This window comes from Cygnus atratus, chromosome 2 (genome assembly GCF_013377495.2).
Source record: "Cygnus atratus isolate AKBS03 ecotype Queensland, Australia chromosome 2, CAtr_DNAZoo_HiC_assembly, whole genome shotgun sequence".
NCBI lineage: Eukaryota > Metazoa > Chordata > Aves > Anseriformes > Anatidae > Cygnus > Cygnus atratus.
This window is the reverse complement of record NC_066363.1, coordinates 25,976,820-25,998,106: the sequence shown is the minus strand read 5'-3', so window position 1 is coordinate 25,998,106 and position 21,287 is coordinate 25,976,820. Positions and strand designations below refer to the sequence as shown.

Genomic DNA, 21,287 nt, shown 5'->3' with positions numbered 1-21,287 from the left:
ACGGAGCTTCTGTTGTGATGGAAAAGAGGGGAAGAGTATTCGCCCTTGTTAGACATAATAGCCCCACACCTCCTTGTGGACCTCTCCTCCTCAGGGAGAGGAGCTCATGCTCTGAAGCCCCCCCTTCTATTAGCTACTTCGCATGGGACCTGAGTAGGTAAACTCAAAAGCTAAATTCCTTAACACAAAGGAATTTGCTGTCACCATACTGAAGAGAAGTCACGCCAGTTCCTCTTCTTTCACAGAAAATCGGCCACAGTGCTTCAGGCTTTTAACTGGCAGGGAAGATTTCTACATCTCCCCTTTGGGTTACCTCCCCCAGACTCCAGGGGGATTTGGGACAAAGGACCAGAAGGCAGCCGAGGGCTGTTTCAACCCCACTGTTAGACTTGTGGCAAGTGGACGGTCTGACTTACTGCAAAAGGATCTTTCTTCCTGCACTGCACCTGAAATTATTTGGGATACGCTAGTGATTACCTTGCCTTAGTCTGCAGTAACAGTACCCAGAACATCACCTTGGAGTAATTCTGCAATACGAATCGGTAGCTTACACCAGGCAGGATAGTGAACTGCAGCCCAGCTAGAGTCAGGCAATAAGTAGTTTTTACTTCATCGATGCCGCTCCCATTACAAAAATAAGCATCCACGGCACATTTATTTAATGTTTAAATTACTTCATACTTTTACATAACCTGAAAATATATTTATCCCACATACAGTAAACAAGTGCATTATTTCAAACATTAAAAATAAATCTCTTAACCAAATCTGTACAACAGATAAATAAAATTATATCTACAATACTTAACTTGTGAAGAACAAAACAAAAATTATCCCCTCAAACTCACATTTCGCCACTACCCTAATACTGGCATAGATGGTTACGGATCCTATGTACCAGTGCTGACCTATATCATTTCTTTCAGTATCCAGTAATATACTTATCAAGGAGGATAACTTTCCAAACATTGGAAATAATGTACCAAAGAACAAACAGCTCAGTATTTTCCCAACGGCTTCAAAACATCTGGCAGACTTAGTAAAACTGCTGAATTTGGGGGAAGTTATTTCATTTTTTTTTTTATGATGAATAATCATTTGTAAAAAGAAATTATTCTCTTTACCAAAATCAAATTTGAAACCATTCTTTCACTTTTTTTTTTTTTTTTTTTTAACTGCCATTGGTATCTCTTTTTTCATGATTCAACTGGGACAACATCAAAAACATACAGTATCACTTAGGATTCTTACTGCTTATAATCACACATAATTGCACATATGCTGGGATAACAATACTGTAGTCGTGTTTTTGACTGCTAAAAAGTAACCAGAAGTACATAATGTAAAAGAAACGAGGTCAAACTATTACTTGAACAAAAACCACAATTAGGGGGAAATTACCATAACTTCACCAAGTGGAACTTAAATTCCAGCTCGTCACTTCCACAGATTTTCCTTTTCATGCCAAAGACTGGGTTCAGAGTTCAAAATGTGGTAATGAAGAACAGCACTGCTGAAAAGGATGGGGAAAAATGTTCCTCCAACAGCTTCAATCTCATTCGATTTGTAATTTTGACACCGAACCATCTGCACGCAACAGGATGTCCGCTCAATCCCTCTTCCCTCATGGTACCAACAGATTGACTCCCATCCTTTTAAATGAAAACGTTATCACAAGACAGAATATGGCACCAGTTTCCTAATCAGACCTGGTTCAAGGTCACTGATGGCCTAGAAAGGTTCAAAGAAAGATTCAAAAGATCACTGTTCTCCCATTTCCTTAAGATCTGATGAAGTGGATATGATGGATTTCGTCTGACTAGAAAAGGATGGAATTTCTCCAGAATTTTCCAATATTCAGCTGAGAAAATTACTCATCTCTGTGCAGTCCCAGTGGACAACCAAAGAACTGCACACAGGCAAAGAACTTCAGGGAAAAAAAAATCAAATATTTTCTCTATATATTTAACAAGAGTTTCAACCTCAAAATTCACCATATTTCCTGGAAATGTCTTAAAAACACCTATTATGTAAACCTGTATATAATCTTAAGTCACTGAATTGGTGATGACATTTTATTTCCACGTATAAAGGGCTTCATGTAACATATTCTATCTCCACCTAAAACAGTCCCTCCTGAACAAGTTACTGCTTTGTTTAGGAAAATGCCCTGGTTTACCAGAGAAGTAACCTCATGCTTCACATCAGCTAACGGTGCCCATTAACTAAGGATGGCAGCTTTGCTCTCCTCTTGCTCCTTGATGAGAATGCCTAGAGCGTGCGTTACGTACATGCAGCCCTCTAGCAGTAGCCACTCTTCATTCGGTTGACCCAAGGTGTGGATAATTCCACGATAGGCGCGTGATGCTGCTGTACCATTTCACTTCATGTCTTTTGTCACGTTTAAACAGATATGTAAACAGAAACATATATCCAGTAGAAAAAGACTCGCTTTCACATGCAATTCTGTACAGTGCATTCTTGTTTCTCGGATTCTTTGAGAATGCTATTTTCACACAAAATATGTACATTTCCACTATTTACATCTTCCACACTTCATGTCAATGTCTTCCTGTACTTCCAGCTGAGAACTTCTGTTCAGGCAGATGCAAAGTAAACCTGAAGAAAAGTTTTCAAGAACCTTTTCAAGTTAACGCCTTGACTGATCTTGCATTGCTGAGAAGAGGAGGAGTCCAGAAAAGAATCCAGCTATGCATAGCAACCTTTTCAGCAGAGTGGAGTTATCTTTAGGAACCACGATCTGTGCTAGATCATTAGTGATCTGAGAAATTTCATGTGCCACACACACAAATATAAAAGTGCTGACAATAACATTAAACATCGGATATCCAGGAATGAGCACCAAGATCCCCTTTGTGTCTGCTGCCAGCCAAATGTGGTATTGGCAGATGAAAAGCTGCAAGAAAAAATAAAGTGTTTAAAAATACTTATATATCAAATTTTTTGCTTATATGAAGAACACATATTACTATTGCATCAAGAGACACGATGTACTTCTGCTCAAGTCAGACAAATTATGTACTTTCAGGAGCTGTATTCCACAGGTCTTTGCTATAAGCCTCCTCAGATGAGGCCCAGCAACTGAGCTAGCAGACTGTTTGCTTGTTACAGTGCACAGCAAAACAGGTTTGCTGAGCTCTTACCTGAATAAGGCATAAGGAAGCATCATTTATATTGTATGAGGACAGATCAGGAATATGCCTGCACTCAGCTACTGCTGCGGGACTTACTCACGTACCCTCAAACAAAAGGCAATGCTTTAACTGCTGGTGAACGTGGAAGCCCCTGGAGTTGATGAGCATCTTAAAGTTCACCATTAATCAGCATGGTGAAAACAAGACCCTTAAAAAAAAATAAATGTAATCTCGTGCTACACATACACTGTATTACGGAGTTTCTCCTATAAGCTATTTCTTCATGTAAATTAATTTTCCTTTAAAAAATAAATTATAAGATTACAGTAAAATTAAACATTTAATATTAATAAAGAGCAAATAAAATGGAAAGCAAGATAATTCCTACTGTTTCACAATACTCACTCAATGGAAGAAGAAAACTTGCACTAAGAAGCGTTTTGCTTGTAAAGATATATTTCTTTATTAATACAGCAAAACTTTCTAAGGCAAACTTGTTTATAAGTGGGCTTATACTAGACAATATAATTAATGCTGATTCTTCAAATGACTTAAAATGTATCTTCCAATCGCATACAAGCCACAGCTTACCTCAGCATTAAGCCCCAGCTCTCACAGCCTTAAAGTCCCCCCCAAAACAGCATAAGAGATAAGATCGATACTCTGAGACTGCTATTTCAGCTGGGATTTCTTAGTGTGGATGGAAGTTACAACACTAAAACAGGTCAAGTAGGATTAAATAAAGCCATACATGTATTTGGTACTTATCTTAATACTGCAATTTGCATAACAAAACATCTTTACATTCCTAAGCTGAAATTCTTTGCGGTTCTTATCATCCTACTTACCTCTAGAGAAATTTTGCCAAACCAGGCAAAGAATGAGCTATATACAGATCGCACATATCCAGGAATGTTCCTGATGAGGATGAAAGCTAAAATCTTAAGAAAAGAAAGGAAAAAAAAAAAAAAGGAAGAAAAAGAGTGACTGTGGGTGACAAGTAGGTCACACACAAAAAAAATTATTCATTTTAACCAAACTAAAAGTGCATCATAAAAATATTAAATTCTCTTTCAAGTCTAACGTATAAATAGTTTATACTTGAAGTCAGTCTGAAAATTGCAAGTCTATTACACTGCAATAGCATAGCAAGTTATGTTTACAGCTTCAGTAGAGTCATGACAAAGATAGCCCCAAATATAAGTTAACCTTCTGTTTTTGAAGACAAAGTGTAGAAAAGATGTTGAGATGGGCATATTAACATTAAAATACTGAAGTCACACATGCTGCCCCTCAACTGGACAAGCTACAAGTTAAAAAAAAAAAAAAAAAAAGAAACAGAGGGAACAGGATCAAACAGCTGGGGCTAGGTAGGACAGGAAAGACAGTAAGAGAAAAATTTAACTTAAAACCATACACATGCCCCTGCGGCCCACCTCTTCTGTCTAGAAGTAACCACAGGGCTCGCTTAGTACACTAACACTGCCCAAACTGTAACGCTCCCCTACAGCTCTCTCCTTTTACCACTGCTGTGCAATTAGCCAGAAGTTGGTTTTGGCCTTGAATTGTGTATGAACGTACACTAATGACATCAAGGGTAATCAAAAGCATAATCACAGGATGCAATTTCAGTAATAAAACACTGAGAAACAGCGAGCAGTGCAGTTAAATCCTTTTTCATTTTCAGACATGAAGATGAAGCCAATCATCTGACATTCCACACTAAAGCAAAGATATTATATTTAAAAACAATTAAAAAACAAACACTCTAGATTGGTCACTGTAAGGAAAAGGAATATAATTACCTGCACCACAGAAACAGAAGGATGCAGTTCATTGCACTCCGTTTTGTTTTTACAGCTACTAGCCCAAATGGAGTAGGTCTAGAAGACGACAAAAATCAGTCTGGGTAACAATTGTATGTAACATTTACAAATGAACCAACAGATAAGCTGTTGAAAAAAAACCAGGAGTTGATTTTTAAAATCAAGCATTTCCTAAACAAGAACTTCAGAAAGCGGATTCTGCGTGGATTTACAAACTTGATTGTAATAGTTAAATTTGTAAATAGTTAAACTAGATACATACCATAAAGGATACAATTGAAATAAATAATAAAACATTTGAAACTCTGTTGGAGAAAAGTGCATCTCCCTTTCCTTCTGAAATCATCTGACGTTTCTGCAATGCCAGATAAATAAAAGCGAACAGCATCCCGTGAAAAACCACCTGTGAAAGACAATGCAGTGAGTATTTCATGGCTTTTACACGTACTTCAGATAAAAACTTTTTCAACAGAAATGCTACCGTAGAGTCTATTTGTAATACCAAAGTCTAAGCTCCTTTCCTTTCCCAGATTTACTGAAACTAACAAAAAAGGCTTCCTACACTAGAGTGCTCTAAGCTGCATTTTTAACTCAGCTCAAAAACTAAAATGAAGTATTCCTACTAATGCTTCCCAGAGCGTTAAAGACATGAAATTTCAAGACAATGAAATCTCAAGCAGCTTTCAAGTACCTACTATCCTTCCTGTAACCTATGCCAGCACCAAAAAGGGTTTACTTTGGGGAAAAAGCATGTTGCTCTGGCTTTCTCCAAGCTGGCAGGTGAAACATTTTCACAAAGCACTGCGAGTCTCACAGACACAATTCTTCAGCAGTGTTTTATGATGCTATGCCAAGTTCTCATTAGCTACCAAAATGATGCTGTTCCAGGCCCACGCACGGTTAGTCTTCAGTATTAATTTGGGACTTCCTCTTTAGCAGCATCACAGAATACACACTGCTTACAGCCAACAGAGCTCCATGTCCAAAACGCTGCAGTGAGTGCACCACGAACTCCACAAATTTGTTACTGAAGACCATCAGATGGAGAAGCATGCACGTGATCCAGTTAAGGATAAGGTTAGCAGATAAAGGCTCTCATCTTAGACATTCTGCTTACCTTTCCAAGAAAGGAAAAAAACAAAAACAATTTCTCCCTGTTGTTCTATCCTCAACATTGTAGTGTCAATAATGGGGAAAAAAAAGCACTTTGCCACTGTAAAAGCATTTAAAACTATGTGCAATAGTCTGGTTTTGGCATCAAGATCCCAATTTTAACAAAAGTATCGTAAAAGTTACCTTCAAAGAAATACATGTTTAACTGATACAACTTTCAAAAAGCATTAAGAAAGCTACCAAAACAATTTGTTTTGTATTTCAACAGCCTGAAGTGCTGCTGGCAGTACATTTTCATAGTGAAATTTCTGGTGAAAGACAAAAAAAAAAAAAAAAGATCACACTTATTTTAAGTAACTAAGCAGGATCCAGCAGCACGTACGTCAACATCTATCTTTAAAGCAAGGCTTTGACAGCCATTTGCAGAATTAAGATGGATGTGGATTAATCATGAAATGAACAATCCACTGTGACAGACTCTTGCTTTCTCTAGAGGAAGGGAAAACAACCACCCCCCACCCTCCAAACTAAAAAAAAAAAACAACAAAAAAAAACACTTAAAAGTACAGTATAGAAATGCAAATGTTACATACATAGCGATCTAACTTCCACCTAAACCACCATTCGTAGACATTCCCATTCAGTTCAAAACACTTGGACAGTGGCCAAAAAGAAAACATCTTCTCAAATGCACCCTGTAATTAACAACAACAAAAACGTTGCAAAAGCATTAACATTAATGTCAACCACGTTTACTACATTTAAATCAATTAGCTGTCTTTTGATATTATGTCATCCCAGTTTCAACAGTATAAATCATCTGACCTTGAAGCTAAGTGGCACCACCAAATTAACTGGCTTCCTCAGAAACAGCCCCTACCCCTGCCAAAAGCCAAAAAAACAAACCCACAAAACCAAAAATACTTCAGATGAAACAGGGTTTTTTTTGTTTTCCCATAAAGGTGGGCACTTCTTTCATTTTGTTCTGCAGGCTTAAAGGAAGAGATCCACCTATGTGTTGGGAGAACAAATGCATACTCTACAGGAGACTATACTTCAACAGGTGTAAAAACAACAGCAGATTAAAAAACACACAAAAGGCACTGTAAATTACAGAGTGACAAACTCTGCCCTTACGTCTCTCATTTTTACTTACAGTATGCAGTAAATTGATAATTTAGCACGAGAACCAGTCTTTTGATAAAGTATCAAAGCCAACAGCAGGTCTCTAAGAGACAGATGTCGGTATTGCCATATGCTATCTGATTCAAATCCCAGTAACTTTAGATACAGCACATTCGAAAAAACAAAACAAGAAACATACCCCAAACAAACAAAACCCATACACCTCCATATTTATTACACTTGTAGCAATATACCAAACACATGTCAAGCATTACAAAGAAATGAGTTAGACGCTTTTTTTTTTCCAGCAACCACACCAATTCAAAACCAAAAACAGGTTCAATTTTTCCTATTTATTTTATAGAAGCAAATACTCAAGTCATGAGTGCACTAAAAAGCAGCTAATATTGTTCATCAACAAGGATGTGAATAGTACAAGTTTACAAACCTGAGAATATGACAGAAAATATATACAGGCCAGCAAGCAAATCAGTTTAAGCAGTAATCCGAAGTGCCATAAGCAGTTCCCTGAAGAAAAAATAAATTAATCAGTATATGGTCATCAATTTTTCCACTAGCAAAAGCAATGAATATTTATACATATTTAATAATAATTGCCAACTGTTAGCGTAGCCATGCTCAGTAATAGATGCATTCATAAATAAACATTCAAATCCTACCAATATTTTACCACTAACTATATATTTATACTTTACATTTTACTTTAAGCAATTAAAATAAACATTTATAGCAATTACCAGCCTGTTAATCCTAAACTAAGCCTCATATCTAAAAACAAGGACAACAAAAATACAGAATCAGAATGTCAGCATTCAAACAGAAACACTGTTTTAAAGCCTCTGCCTTCACAAACATTTCACACAGGTACTTCTAATTCTAGTTGAATGCAAAATGAAGTCCCCAGCAGCTGTTGTTGTGTGAAATAAGTAGAGCACATATTCCTAAACTCTGAGCTACCAGCCGACCTGCTGTTCAGCTTGAGTACATTAAGGACAAGTGTTTTGTTAAGACAAGCCAGAGAAACTGTTCCTCAAAGCTGTCAACTGATATTAACCTCTACCCAGGCTTCAACACTGCAAACGAGAAATCATCTCCTTCTCTCACCATACAAATTGACAGCTATTAGTGAGGAAGTACACACAAAAGTTGTCACTAGAAGATTTTCTAATTTCACAGTACATTATTTCTCTGAAATACACAACAGTCATTTCACTGCACCTGGAAGATTGCCTTTGTAGAAATATAAGTACACACATACATATAAATATGACATATTTGCCTTCTAGATAACTTGTAAAGTTGCTAACTTATTTCTGCAACGTCTATTCCTAGCATGTATTTGATGTATTTCATTTTCATATCTGCAGACTATAAAATTCGGATTTTACTCCATCAATAGGGAAAGAAGATCTAAGACTCTTAGGGTTATTAGTTTTAGTTATTAGTTTGTGAGCATTACCACATGATGACAGCTCTTCAATAAACTGTAATCCATGAGAAACTGGCATTTCACTTCATTTTTTATTTAAAATATTCACATCATAAAAAACACTTTCCACGGTCCACTTAACATAAGAGACTAAGGCCCTTAACAACCCCCCTTTTTTGGCTGGACATGGCAGAATTAGTGCTCAAGATGGATCACGCATGTTGGCAGTAGAAAATAGGAACGTGTGGATGATCATACTTCTTGCTACACCTGTCCCTACACTACAGTAGTAATTTCGACTAGCATAGACCATGTAGTATTATGGTTTTAGCTTTCATTTAGTATATCAGCTCTTGATAAAATACATTTCTGATGGTCAAAATCCACAGAAAAGCACTCTACGACTATAACCAGAGACAGAGGAGTTTAGTTACCAGCCGTTTTATTTTTTACTGGACATATCATTCATCTCTGACAAACTATTTCTGTGAGCAGCCATTTAACATACTTTGTGCTACGTTACAAACGGGCTGAGATCTACTGACAGTAGTTTTCTGTGTGGTTATGATCTGTAGTAACATGGAAACGTTTTATAGCAGAATTATAAAGGAATATTATCTTACCGTTTGCTTTCTTCTGGACTATCTGAGGCCATATGGCTAAGGTGGCATAAATGATCATAAACCAGACTGTGACTAATGGCACAAAGTAGTAGAACTGGTAAGGTCGGTCCATCACTATGCACAGTACCACGACCAAGAAATTGAGACGAAATAAAACCTGGAGGGAGTCAGAGGCAAGAAGAATACATTTCCATCCAGGGTATACATAAACCGGGAGGCAAAGCTGGGAGAGATGAGGAATATGTTTCTTTGACATTATCCGAAAAGCACCTAAGTATTTCACACCTCACTCCCTGGTTACATTCCAGTTGACACATGGGTAAATATCTCAGGGAGCAACACCACTGCAGTATGAGCCGCAGGCTGGTTATGTAGGACTGGACCAGTCTACCCTGGCCTATTTTGGCAGCGACAGCAATGAAAACGGGGTCAAACGAACTGACCCCAGGCTGGGGACTGAGTGAGTATGCCAGCTGCTGGATGCTGTCACCACCACCCTGCTTGCACTAACAGCAAACAGGGCTGGCTTGGTCAAAGCCAGGCTAGTGCCCTTACCAGTGCTGCGGCTGGGCTGGAGCCCTACGTTTAATAAGCAGAACGATCCAAGTTACAGTGTGACCCTTAATAGCAATAGGAGGGTTTTGTTTCTTTCTTTGTTTAAAATCACTGCTACGGCACACACTGCCAAACCTGGGAGGGAAACCACAAAAAGAGACACGTTCTCCAGTATTCTTACAGTGCAAGAAACAGTTTTCTGTATTAACAAACGTAGCCTCTACTACACTGTCTCTGAGGAAGAAAACCAAAAACAAACCCGAGAGAATCAATATAGCTGACTGGAAAGTATTTGTTTTCTCTCCATTTTGCCTTTTGAACTGAGAATTTGAAGCCACAACTGAAAAGCCTTCAGGGAAAACACCTGTGAAAGAGTTTCACTCTTCGAGTGAAAGAGAACTTTTTTTTTCCCTCCAAAGGAAGCAGGTACATCTGATATGTTCGTGAAACATTCATTACTTCTAAAGAAAAACACTACAGGGGTGTGGTATTTTCAATCATATTCTAGATACCAAATGGTTAAACATACTGTTATGCAGAACTCTACTGTCCTGACTAAAAAAAAAAAAAAAATTAGCTGGGATCCTGTAACAAGTGAAACAGTAGCGTGGAACATTTGGTGCTGCTATGCAGAGCTTTGAAAGAGGCAGCAAATATTGCAGTGATGCCTCTTGCTCATGTATTAGCAGCCTACTTTGGTACAAAACAGTTGGATACTTAATGAAATAGCAGTGTGGAAAGTTTTTTCAACAGATCCAAACCATCACTCATCTGAAGGAAAAAAAAAGGAAAAGCAAGTGTTTTGGGACACTACTAATGGTCTCAACTAACCAACCCCAAAGTTTTTCTTTTCACAGTGAAGAAAAGACCCAAAAGGCAAGCAAAAATTAAAAGCTTGTACAATGTAAGCACTTGAAAATGACTTCTATTTAAATCAGAGACAAAACAGTGTTTGTTTCATCTACATAAAGACTTGCAGTGCTGGGAGCAAGCAAACCGATGTGCTGAATAACCACCTTTATTCACAGAGAAAGATGAAAAAAGAAGACCAGTACACAACTGCCTCTTGGATTCACCAAACATTTATCTACTCGTCTAAAAAAAAAACCAATAAACCTCTAATAGAAACACACTAGTAATTAATAATAATAATAAATAGAAAATAATGGCATGGAGCAGGCTGATGTGGTAAGAACAAAGTAAGGGAAACAAAGTGAAGCATTTCCAGTGACTAATTCTGGGAAAACCATAATTTTTGCTAAAAATGGAGAGCCGATGAGAACGTTCATACCACCCATCTATGCTCAACAGCAGCTGGAAAGAGGCTGCTCCAAAGCGTGATTCGGTACATCACAGCTATCCAAGTAAACCTCTTTCTCACCACTGACTATAGAAGAAACCTAGGAAGATTTAGCCCAGTAAGTTTGGTGCCATGGATATCCCTCCTTACTGCCAGCCAGCCTGCCTGCATCATTAGCTACATTCTGTTTATAAATGTATATTGGAAATTGCTACTGCAATGGAAATGCCATTGTTATATATTGGAAAGTATTTAATACTTGTGTTTCTTTTAAGCCTACATACATGTTTTACATTGTAATTATTATGCATATGTCATGTGTTTGTATCAGATAAACACAATTAAACAGTTCAGATTAGACAGAAACAATAGCCATTTGGGATTTGAAAACTCTGGTAAAGTAATCTGGTATCACGTTATTTATGGAGTATGGATATGTTACAGGTATTTTATTTTTGAAAAAAAAAATCCTTATAGAAACAGTAAGTATATATTCTTACCTGACACACTCTGTATACGCCAAAGTCCCCTTTTATCCAAAAATATGAGAAGTGCCCATAACCTGTTTGGAACAGATATGCAGCAACCAGAACTCGAATGTGCATGTACACAGGCAAAAACTGTTGAGAAAAATAATGTACCTTTTATAGATGGCCACATAAATGCTTTTGGTTTTCCTTTTTCTGCATTGCACTAAATCAGGTTTAACAAAGAAAAATATTAAACTGCGTTTCTCATTTATTACTAAGCTCTCTTGTTGCCCTAACCTCTCTGATAATCTGAATGCATTCCTTCTATTTATAGCTCTACAATTTCCATATTCTGTAACCAGTTAAGATAGAGTTAAGAAGGAATCTCTGAAAGCTTACCTTCAAGAGTTTCAAGTTCTGAACATAAAAATAAAGTGTTGCTAACAATTAAAAGTAAGTTAACACAATCTTCTACACGGAGAAAACAAGTATATTTTTTCATGGGTTGCGTAATGCATAAAATTCTCTTATCTTTGGAACTGAAAGAGGAAAAAAACTAATTCTGCAAATACCATTTCTAAAACTACAGGAACAACAGTATTAGTTATTCCCTCTATTCAATTCTATTAAGCATTTGCACTATCTTCCTTTTGAAGTAACATGTCTAAATTGCATTCCCACTTGAAAACATGAAATCCAATCCCACTTGAAAACACAATTTTCAAATCACTTACAGTGCTTGCTCCAGAGATATGATAAATCAAAATAACAAGTTGCATCCAGCCCTTCCATTCATCAGTCTGTTCTCTATTTAACACTTTAGTCTAATGCAAAACAAAATAAGAGTGTTGCTATTCCAAAAAGTACAACGAACATCTACAAAATGAGGAGAAAAAGTTCAAAACAATAAACCACTTTATGGCAAATAGGTCTAAATTGTAAAAGCCTTCCTTCTAATGGACACAGGTCTATGAAATGCTAATCTGGTCTACATTCTCAGATATCTGAGCTACATTCACTTAAAAGATGGACTGTATGACTGGCTAAAAGTGCTCGCACCCACATGCTTTTAAAAAGATTTTACATCTAACTGCATGCAAACTTTATATTTTTGAAGATGAGTTATGCTGATTTTAAGAATTTTACTTTCAATAATTAGCAATCAGAAATTTACACTCAAACTGTCAAGCAATATTACAAGCAGGATGTCAACTTGATCATTACCTCTTTGGTATTTTCGGTATAAAACACCCCCAAAACCAAGATGTAGACGATTGGTATGAAGAAAGATGAGTGCGTATAAAATTTATTTTCCTTCATGAAAAGATTTGCTCTGTCACATAGATAAAAATAGGTCATGATTAGACCGAGTTTGCAGAAGGAGTGTAAGAGCATCTCTAAAGTAGAAACATTAGGAGTATTGATGGCAGGTTTCTTCTCCTCTCCGATTTCCAAATCGGTGCATGATTTGTTCTTCCGATAATTATTCCGGTGAATTAAACTGATAATTAAATATCCAATAATGGACAAAGTAAAGAAACAGAAAGCTAATTTCTGTATCAGAGTGAGAGGAGGCCGAGGCTGGCAGCAGGAGCCATCAATGGGCTTCATTATCTTATTGCAGTAGACATTCATAAGAATCATCGCATTCTGTCAAATAAATAAGCAATTTTCCGATTAATCTCTAATTTAAAAGTAAAAATTTTCATCATAAGAAATCTTTAAGTAGATCGTGAATTGACAGAAAACATGCAATTCTCCCTTATCGTTATGTAAGAAAAAGTTCATAGTAGCCCCCCATACACCTAGTTGCATTCAGCATTATGAGTCAAAACATCTCTTCCTAAGGGTAAACCCTTGAGCTTCTTGAGGTAAGCAGAAAGACTTAATCCTAATTAATCCAGGAGTTGGACTCGATGATCCTTGTGGGTCCCTTCCAACTCGGGATATTCTATGATTCTCACTTTTACAACAGAAGGGCTCTCTTTAAGGCTAAAAGGAACTATAAAGAACTAAATGGACCATAAATGAAAAATATCTCACGAATTTAAGGCCCTCAAGGCACAGGTAATGAACATGTCTAAAACATGACAAAGAGACTGAAACGTGTGGTGAGATGATATTTAGTTCATCAGCAACTGAAAGCAATTGAAACCTGCAAGGGAGTAGAACTAAAACTGACGCAGCAGAAGAGCTCAGTCACAGAAAGCACAAACTGATAAAGTTCTGAGAGGCTCACTGCATACGTATGTAGTGATAAGATAACATAAGGATTAAAGCCAGTGGCACTCCATGCAACGGGGAAGGTGTATACTGTGTGTTTCTCATCCTGTTTATACTCTTTTCTAAATTAAACTATGTGGGCACATAGGAGAAGAAAGAAGACCTACTCCTTAGGACTGCTTCACAAATCACCCTAAATCATTTATGCAGATGAAAGCATGAAGTTTGCACTCAGGGTCTAAAAGATATAGCTATTTAAAAATAGCTGTAAATCCACTATGTACTATCATGTTAGATATTACAGTTTTTAAACATCAGTATAACTGACTGCCCTCTCACCTACGGGGCTCTTCTGAGCCAAATTTCCTGAAGAATGTGAGTCCTCGCTACATTCACACTGTCTGCTGTTTCAGAACATACACCTGAAATCTTCTTTTACAATTAACACTTTTTAATGTTGACCGGCGCTAAAAATACTTACTGTATCCCTGCTTGATTCCGGGAGATGCAGGCCATCTGAAGACTTCATAATAGTTTCTTGTGCTATCAGTTTTGATACACTGAACACTTTAACTTTAGCTTTGGAATTTCGGGAGCTGCTGTTCAGAATACGAACAGCTGCTTCATTATAAGCATCTATTTTCTCATTAGTGATCATTTTCCGACTCTCACTCAGCATATCTTCATAAACAGGATCTGAGTTTGAAAGGACAAAGAGTGGGCACATTAATCTTCCACTTCGCAAATACATTTATTTAATTCAAGTTGCTCCTTTCATTTTGGTAGGCACAATTGTTTAATGCTACAGTAAAAAGTATACAGTGAGGAATGAGCGACTGCTACAGCAACCAGAGTTGCTTATGACGAAATATTCTTTTCACCATTCCCTAGTTATACATGTGTACTAATAGATCAAAAAGCTTTGGCTGTACATGAATGCCTGTTTTAATTTTCCCAAGCTTCTGTGCTCCATAAAGAGCATATAATGCTAGAGTGTAGAGCTGCTGATGCCTTTTCTCAGTAAAGGAACCTTTACCTGGGGGATTCCAAAGCCAAGAGGATAGAAGATAAGCAGCAGAACAAACACGTAGGGAAAAAAAATCTCAGAACTCTAGTTACTGCAATAGAAACCTGTTTCTCATTCCTCTTAGCTACAGCCTATAAACATACTCCACTTGTTCCTGTTGATTGCAGTTTAACTGATGGTAGAATCTCAGCTTTTCAGAAATTTGGAACATCACCTTACTGAGGTGATGAGAATGTCACATTCCACGGCTAATAGACCAGGAGCACATTCTACTATCAGCTCGTTGTTCAGTTTCAGAGACATAGCTGAGTTCTAATAAAGAAAAGTAAAAGAATGTAAGCTTAGTGCCATAACAAATCTCACAGGCTCATTTTGAACCATGATTTCTGGCTCCAAATCTTAATTCATCAGTGCTTAGTGTACAGAAGTGTACACTCTAGAGAGCTGAGTTCTCTATATTCTTTAGAGTATGTGTCTATTCATTCTAGACATGCACAGGCTGTTGAACCTTTCCTATTATTTATGTAATCTGAAAATTTAATGGAATATGAACACAGGAATACAGATGTTTTATGCATTTGTGTTCTTGACTCCCTTGAGGCATGTATGGAGCACACCACTGCGAGAATACTCCTGGCATCTTGAATCTGAGAGAGAGCTAACAGAATTAAGAGTTCAGAAGGCAAAAGACTTTCCTGAGAGAGAATTAAGATCTCCATTGCTACTAACAACTACTTAGGTGCCAGCTTGTTATGGCTGCAAGAAAAGCCGCATTAGAATCCAAACAACATATTTAATATGGAAGTCAGCGGTATGGGCTAAGCTCTCCATATGCTTCTACAAAAGAATGGTTCAACAGACAGCAACAGTATGAATTGTTGTTACCAACTGTTCACTACTTTACCTTGTAAGACCCAGTAAACATCACTACTTTTTGCTAATTTTTCCAAAAGAGGTGCAATTGAAGTGATATTGATTTTATATTGTGTGAGGGCTTCATTGCTGCCATTGTGAATCTTGATAGACCACTGGAAAATTAAACAAAAAGAGATTCAGAACCTATATGCACAGCTAAAATACCTCGAGTATTTTTACATACATTTTAAGAAACATACTCTATTGAACATAAAGCCAGGTTTTAAAAAGCAGAGCACCAGGGAGACAGTCTCAGAGCAACCTCCTTTTCTTAAAATAAGCCAGCAGCTGAGTTTTGTACTAGCTGGAGCTTCTCCAGCTTATAACACTTTACTTCTATTTATAAACTGTTAAGCTTTGACATATTAAGATAGACATGTCCAAACTAAAGTATCATGACCAAATCAAAAGCTATGAAAAAGGAGTACAGAGACAGTTAAAGATAGAGAGAAGTTTCAAAATAATGTCAAATCCAAGGTCACGCCAAAGTTTCATCTACTAGCAGCTTACCACACTGCCATTAGCCATGTTCCCGTTGCTGATACATCAGATTTTCGAAGCAATGTATTTTTCTACAAGTCTCTTAAAATCGGGGACATTTATCTTTGGCCAACTCTAGAAATCCCTGTGAGGATTCTAGAAAATCCTGTGTTTTGTGTAAATAGGTTTGTGTTATAAAGAGCTGAGCATCACATTCATGTTGTTCATGTTGTTGCTTTGTGTCTCTTCTGCCGTCCAGAAATGTCAGCATACTAACATCCATATGAGTACAATGGATTATTTAGCCAAGAGTCCTACAGTTTTGCAACCTGGTCTTCTGTGCCAACATACTACCCGTATGTAACAGCTTCTTCTGTGTGAAATACGGTGATTACTCATGCTAGTAAGACATGCTAGATTTTCAGACAGAGCAGAGGTATTCTAGGCTTAATCATGCCACTAAAGTGCTGTATATTTATGTGGATCCCACAGAGGAAGAGAATTTAGGATTTTCATCTGTAAGGAAACAGAAAATTTCTGATCCCTCAGGAAATGCGTGGAGGTTACACACACATACATGATCTTCACCTGGAAGATCAGAATGCTCAGGAGCTTCCAGATCAGTAGAATTCCTGAACTGTCTCTAAACCAAACAGCTTTCAAAGTACGTTGTTTAAAATGGAATGCATTTTCTCCCCTCTGCATCTGAGCTGATAGGAAATTATAATAGCTAATTCCTTTCAAATTCCACTTCCAAAGTATTTGGAAGAAGGGGACATTAAATGTGAAATTAATGAGATGAGCAGTTTGATTCTTGACTCCCAGTACCAGTAAACTACTGGAGTAGACTACTTCAGAGAGGCTGAAACCATGACTTCCACCACTGGAAGTTTTAAATAATTAGTTAGACAAACTCTTGTCAAGCACAGCGGAGATACAACTGATCCTGCCTTGTGGCAAACTGATGGGTTAGGTAACCTCTTCAGGTCCTTGTCAGACCTGTTTTCTCTGATGCTGCAGCCTATAGCAGTGATGGAAACTTCCAGTGGAACAAGACCCAGGAAATGCAAATCCTTTTGTTGAATTATTCATGCCAGCTTTTTGCCCATATAAGCCTAAGAGAAATGTGGGCACCCAAAATGAGCATTCCGTGCTGGTCCATACTCAAATGCAGTATTTTGTGCCTGAAAAGATGCAGTTTATTAAACGTGCATCCCAGTTAGTATGCAAGCACTTGAATTTTCTTCATGAATAATCCGCTTGGAATGAAGCTACTTCCGTTTTTACCTACGATCCAAGCTAATCAAAGCTTATCAACCACTATTGCTGCCAGTGAGCAAGTACTGTATATCACATAGCTATAATAAAATACTTCAGAACTACTAGCTAGAAGCAGGAAATTCATTGGTAGCATATTTTTATTATAAATTGGAATAAAACACTTTATCTTGTAACCAGCTTGAGAGCACAAAAATTATCCTACTAAAACTTCCCTCTTTACTCAAATACCCCATATATGTACAACTTACCGTGGCAGCTCCTGCTACAATTATATGAGGTTTTGCCACAGAACCCTAAGTCAGAAAGTAAAAATAAATTAGTTTTAAAATATTCACAAATTTCATTTATAATTTGACTTATTGAGAAGGTTAATGAAGACTTGTATCTTAAATTAACTGACTTGACTTGTCCATCATTTAATGGTTACAGGGACATTACAAAGACATCAACGTGTGAAATACCAACATTTTCCTCTAATAGAGTGCAAAGTATCAATAAGCACTTAAAATCACTATCTATTTAGCTTTTAATTTATAATGCTATCTAAACACCTCCTCCTAAGGTCAAGTAAACTGTAGGTCACACTATTGAAGTACACTTTTTTTTTTGCATCTCTAGGCTTTCTCAAACATCTGTTTGATCTGTTGTACTGATTAAAGTGACCACAAAACCAGTGACAAAAACAGAACAAGACAGTTGTTGCCCCAAAGGTCCGAAAGTTATGCCTAACGCAAGGAACATAAGATGTACACAAATAGAAGAGAACAAGGAAACAGACAGCGCTGACCTCCCCACTACATGTTTTGCCTTGGCAACATCAAGGCTTGAACAGCTCAAGTTTTTTGTAGTAATCACAAAAAAAGAAAAATTAATGATAACTTTAGCTGTTTTGATAGAAGGTGTCTTGAGGGAATTACAAATAAGGTAGCAAACGAATCACCATTGGCCATTATTAAATAAAACCAAGCTATTCAGAGTCCAAAAAAGGAAAGAAAACAAAAAAATGAGTTGCCATTCTGTTAACATTTTATTCTGTATCAGAATTACATAACCTTACGCTGAATAATACAACCATCTATAAAATAACTGCAAGACACAAAATAAATACTACATAATTTGCAGGTAATATTGAAAAAAAATCAAGACATTTTTAATTTTCCAAATTGCCTTTGTCCTTCAGTTTATAACACTCAAACTAATGCAAATATCAAAATGTCTCGTAACAGAAAAACATAGCCACAGAAAGCACAGACCAAGACAGCCACCAAATCAGAGTAAAACCGTTTCAGCTCCTACTGGGATGAATCAACCTGCCCCTAGGAAATTTTTTTTCCTCCTTGTTTTGGTGTTTTTATTGGCTCAAGCAAAGCCATCCATGGGAGACCATGAGATGCCAAGAAATACATATGACAGCAAACATGCCCCTTTCATTTTCATGTCAAATTTCAGATCTCTGGTACATAACTGACTGAATATAATGTCATACACTGCAGTTGTTGACCTCTAATTAATAATAATCATGTTTCTTAAAAAAAGAGGTCAGCTGCAATATTTACCTAAAATACACAGTTTAAGACCAACCTCAGTCCAAGATTTGATGCGCTGCCTCATAGAGCCATTAACTTCTGGATACCACAAGAAATCCTGTAAAACAAACACAGATGTAATCTGTAAGCACTGAGACAAGCATTAGACTAACAACAAAAATTAAAAAAAAAAATTAACTAATTGCCATCGATTCAACTGTGAAGGAAAACCACATAACCCAAAGTGAGATTTCCTTTATAGTAAGCATGAAAAGTCTGATAATGCTGTTTTGCCTTTTTTTTTTTTCCTGCCAGACTGCATTAGTCTCCATGGAAAATAAAAATTAAAAAAATTATCATGTAGTTCAGGAGGCAAGAATTCATCAAGAAAGTAACTTTCAGCCTCTGGCAAATGGAATGGCCTCACAGGTTTCCAAGGCAATCAGGGCTAAAACCAAGGTCACATCTATAACCTATTTAGTACAGCTTGCTTTTTGCTAAATTTCCCACAGTTTTCTAGCAACAGATTTTTCATTTTTTATTTGAGATTTCAAGAATAGTGCCCAACCCTTTTCTCCTTCATTAGTCAACTATTTTCCACATTTAGGTCACTGGGTCACAGCCATTCAGAATGTAAAAATTCACCTACGATGCCAATAATGTCAACAGCACTATGGAGCCCAAGCAAGGAAGCACAGTGTTGTTCTTGCAGCAGCAGAGTACAAATATACACTTAACTACCCAGGCATCGCCCAGAAGCCCAAACCTGCCACCTGAAACCTTAGGGGTTAGACGCGTACCAAGGCTTAAGGAGTTTTAAAGATGTAGCTCTGCCCCAGCCTAAGCCAATATAAACACCACTGCCATTAGCCCTTTACTCTGCTTTGCGTTCTGCCCCCAACTTTCCAGCACTCAGATAATCACACGACAAGCCACATCAGACCTGACCAAAACCAAACCCTGCAAGGTAAACTGGCTGAAACGACTCCTAAACCAGCCCGCTCCACAGCATTACCAGGGCTAGTTACTCTATGTTCCTGCGTTCATGCTGTAAGCAGCAACAAAATGGGACAGAGTAGGCTTAAACTGCCACAGGCTCACATCCTAAAATGTTATTCTGTACCCTAATCATACCTATGTACACAGGTACTGAAAACTCACTTGCAGACAACTCAGCAAATACACCGCTTCTTTGGTGTTCATGAACAGCGAAATAAGTTGCCTCCAGGTGATAAACAAATACATGACTAGCAGAGTGCCAGCACTACCGACAGCTGTCATGGGAAGCAAGTAAGCTATTGAGGACACCCTTTCAATTGCTGGGGCAGAATACAACAATGCCCTTCATAAAAGCTACCCTCAAGTACTTGTTTTTATTTATTTTTTTAATATCCACATTGTGAATAATGTTGTGGTTATTTCTCTATGCAGAAACAGTGGCAAGGATACTTGTTGGGATAGCACAGACAGCTCAATGACAATTATTGCAATTACCACTCCAAGTAAGTTAATCCAATACATATCCCTACAGCTGTGAATGAGTAAGCTTCCTGGCAAAAAAATACTCTTGGAAAGGCCAACTTACAAGATCTGACAAAAAGAAAAATTACACACACTTCCAGAGCTTATGCCCAAAGCCATCACTGAATACAAGTACTCAAAGCCAAAGTCTCTCAATCTTATACAAAATATAACGTGTTGAGATACACTCCGACGTATTTTGTTCAAGATCTATAAAGGATGTTAATACTCTAAAACTTCTTTTACTTTTCAACACTTGTGGAAACTTGAAAAATCCATCTCTGACTGCAATTTGTATGAAATTATATATGCATTATTATGACTTGCAATTTAATGCCAGATAAAAGCTTACCACTTTAATTGAAGCAGATTTATCTTCAAAAGGGATATTTCCATGCTGTCAAAAGAAAAGAAAAAAACACCACAATACAAAGTAAAACAACCTTTGAGAAGAAAAAAATTACATTCGTATGTTAATTTGCTCTCACCCAAAGCGTTACCTTCAATAGAAAGGATTTTTCTTGCATAAACTTGTCAGTATACTCATGCAAAATGTTTATGAAACAGATCTTGATTTTATAAATGCTTGACAAAAGATACCTCTCAGCTTGAAATTAATTATAGCACTCTAACATCTCACAGATGCTGAATTCACCCTAATTTTTAGGCAGCAACTTTGACCTAACAAACAGACTAG

At 37.2% G+C, this 21,287-nt stretch overlaps 1 protein-coding gene across 2 annotated transcripts in view; it reads right to left on the bottom strand.

Annotated features, from left to right (window-relative positions):
- Positions 1-636: 636 nt before the first annotated feature.
- The window catches only part of CASD1 (CAS1 domain containing 1), a 32,313-nt gene continuing 11,662 nt past the window's right edge, over positions 637-21,287 (bottom strand). Inside the window, exons 4-18 of one of the 2 annotated variants that reach the window (XM_035545215.2) lie at positions 20,943-20,987; positions 19,125-19,187; positions 17,792-17,836; positions 15,772-15,895; positions 14,322-14,536; positions 12,842-13,267; positions 12,352-12,441; positions 11,648-11,767; positions 9,293-9,449; positions 7,668-7,747; positions 6,688-6,789; positions 5,244-5,384; positions 4,961-5,038; positions 4,004-4,096; positions 637-2,917 (exon numbers count right to left, since the gene is read on the bottom strand). In XM_035545215.2, the coding sequence (XP_035401108.1) occupies positions 2,651-2,917; positions 4,004-4,096; positions 4,961-5,038; positions 5,244-5,384; positions 6,688-6,789; positions 7,668-7,747; positions 9,293-9,449; positions 11,648-11,767; positions 12,352-12,441; positions 12,842-13,267; positions 14,322-14,536; positions 15,772-15,895; positions 17,792-17,836; positions 19,125-19,187; positions 20,943-20,987 (2,046 nt within the window). In that variant the 3' untranslated portion in view covers positions 637-2,650. The remainder of the gene's footprint in view (positions 2,918-4,003; positions 4,097-4,960; positions 5,039-5,243; positions 5,385-6,687; positions 6,790-7,667; positions 7,748-9,292; positions 9,450-11,647; positions 11,768-12,351; positions 12,442-12,841; positions 13,268-14,321; positions 14,537-15,771; positions 15,896-17,791; positions 17,837-19,124; positions 19,188-20,942; positions 20,988-21,287) is intronic. The other variant, XM_035545216.2, reaches the window with a different exon arrangement.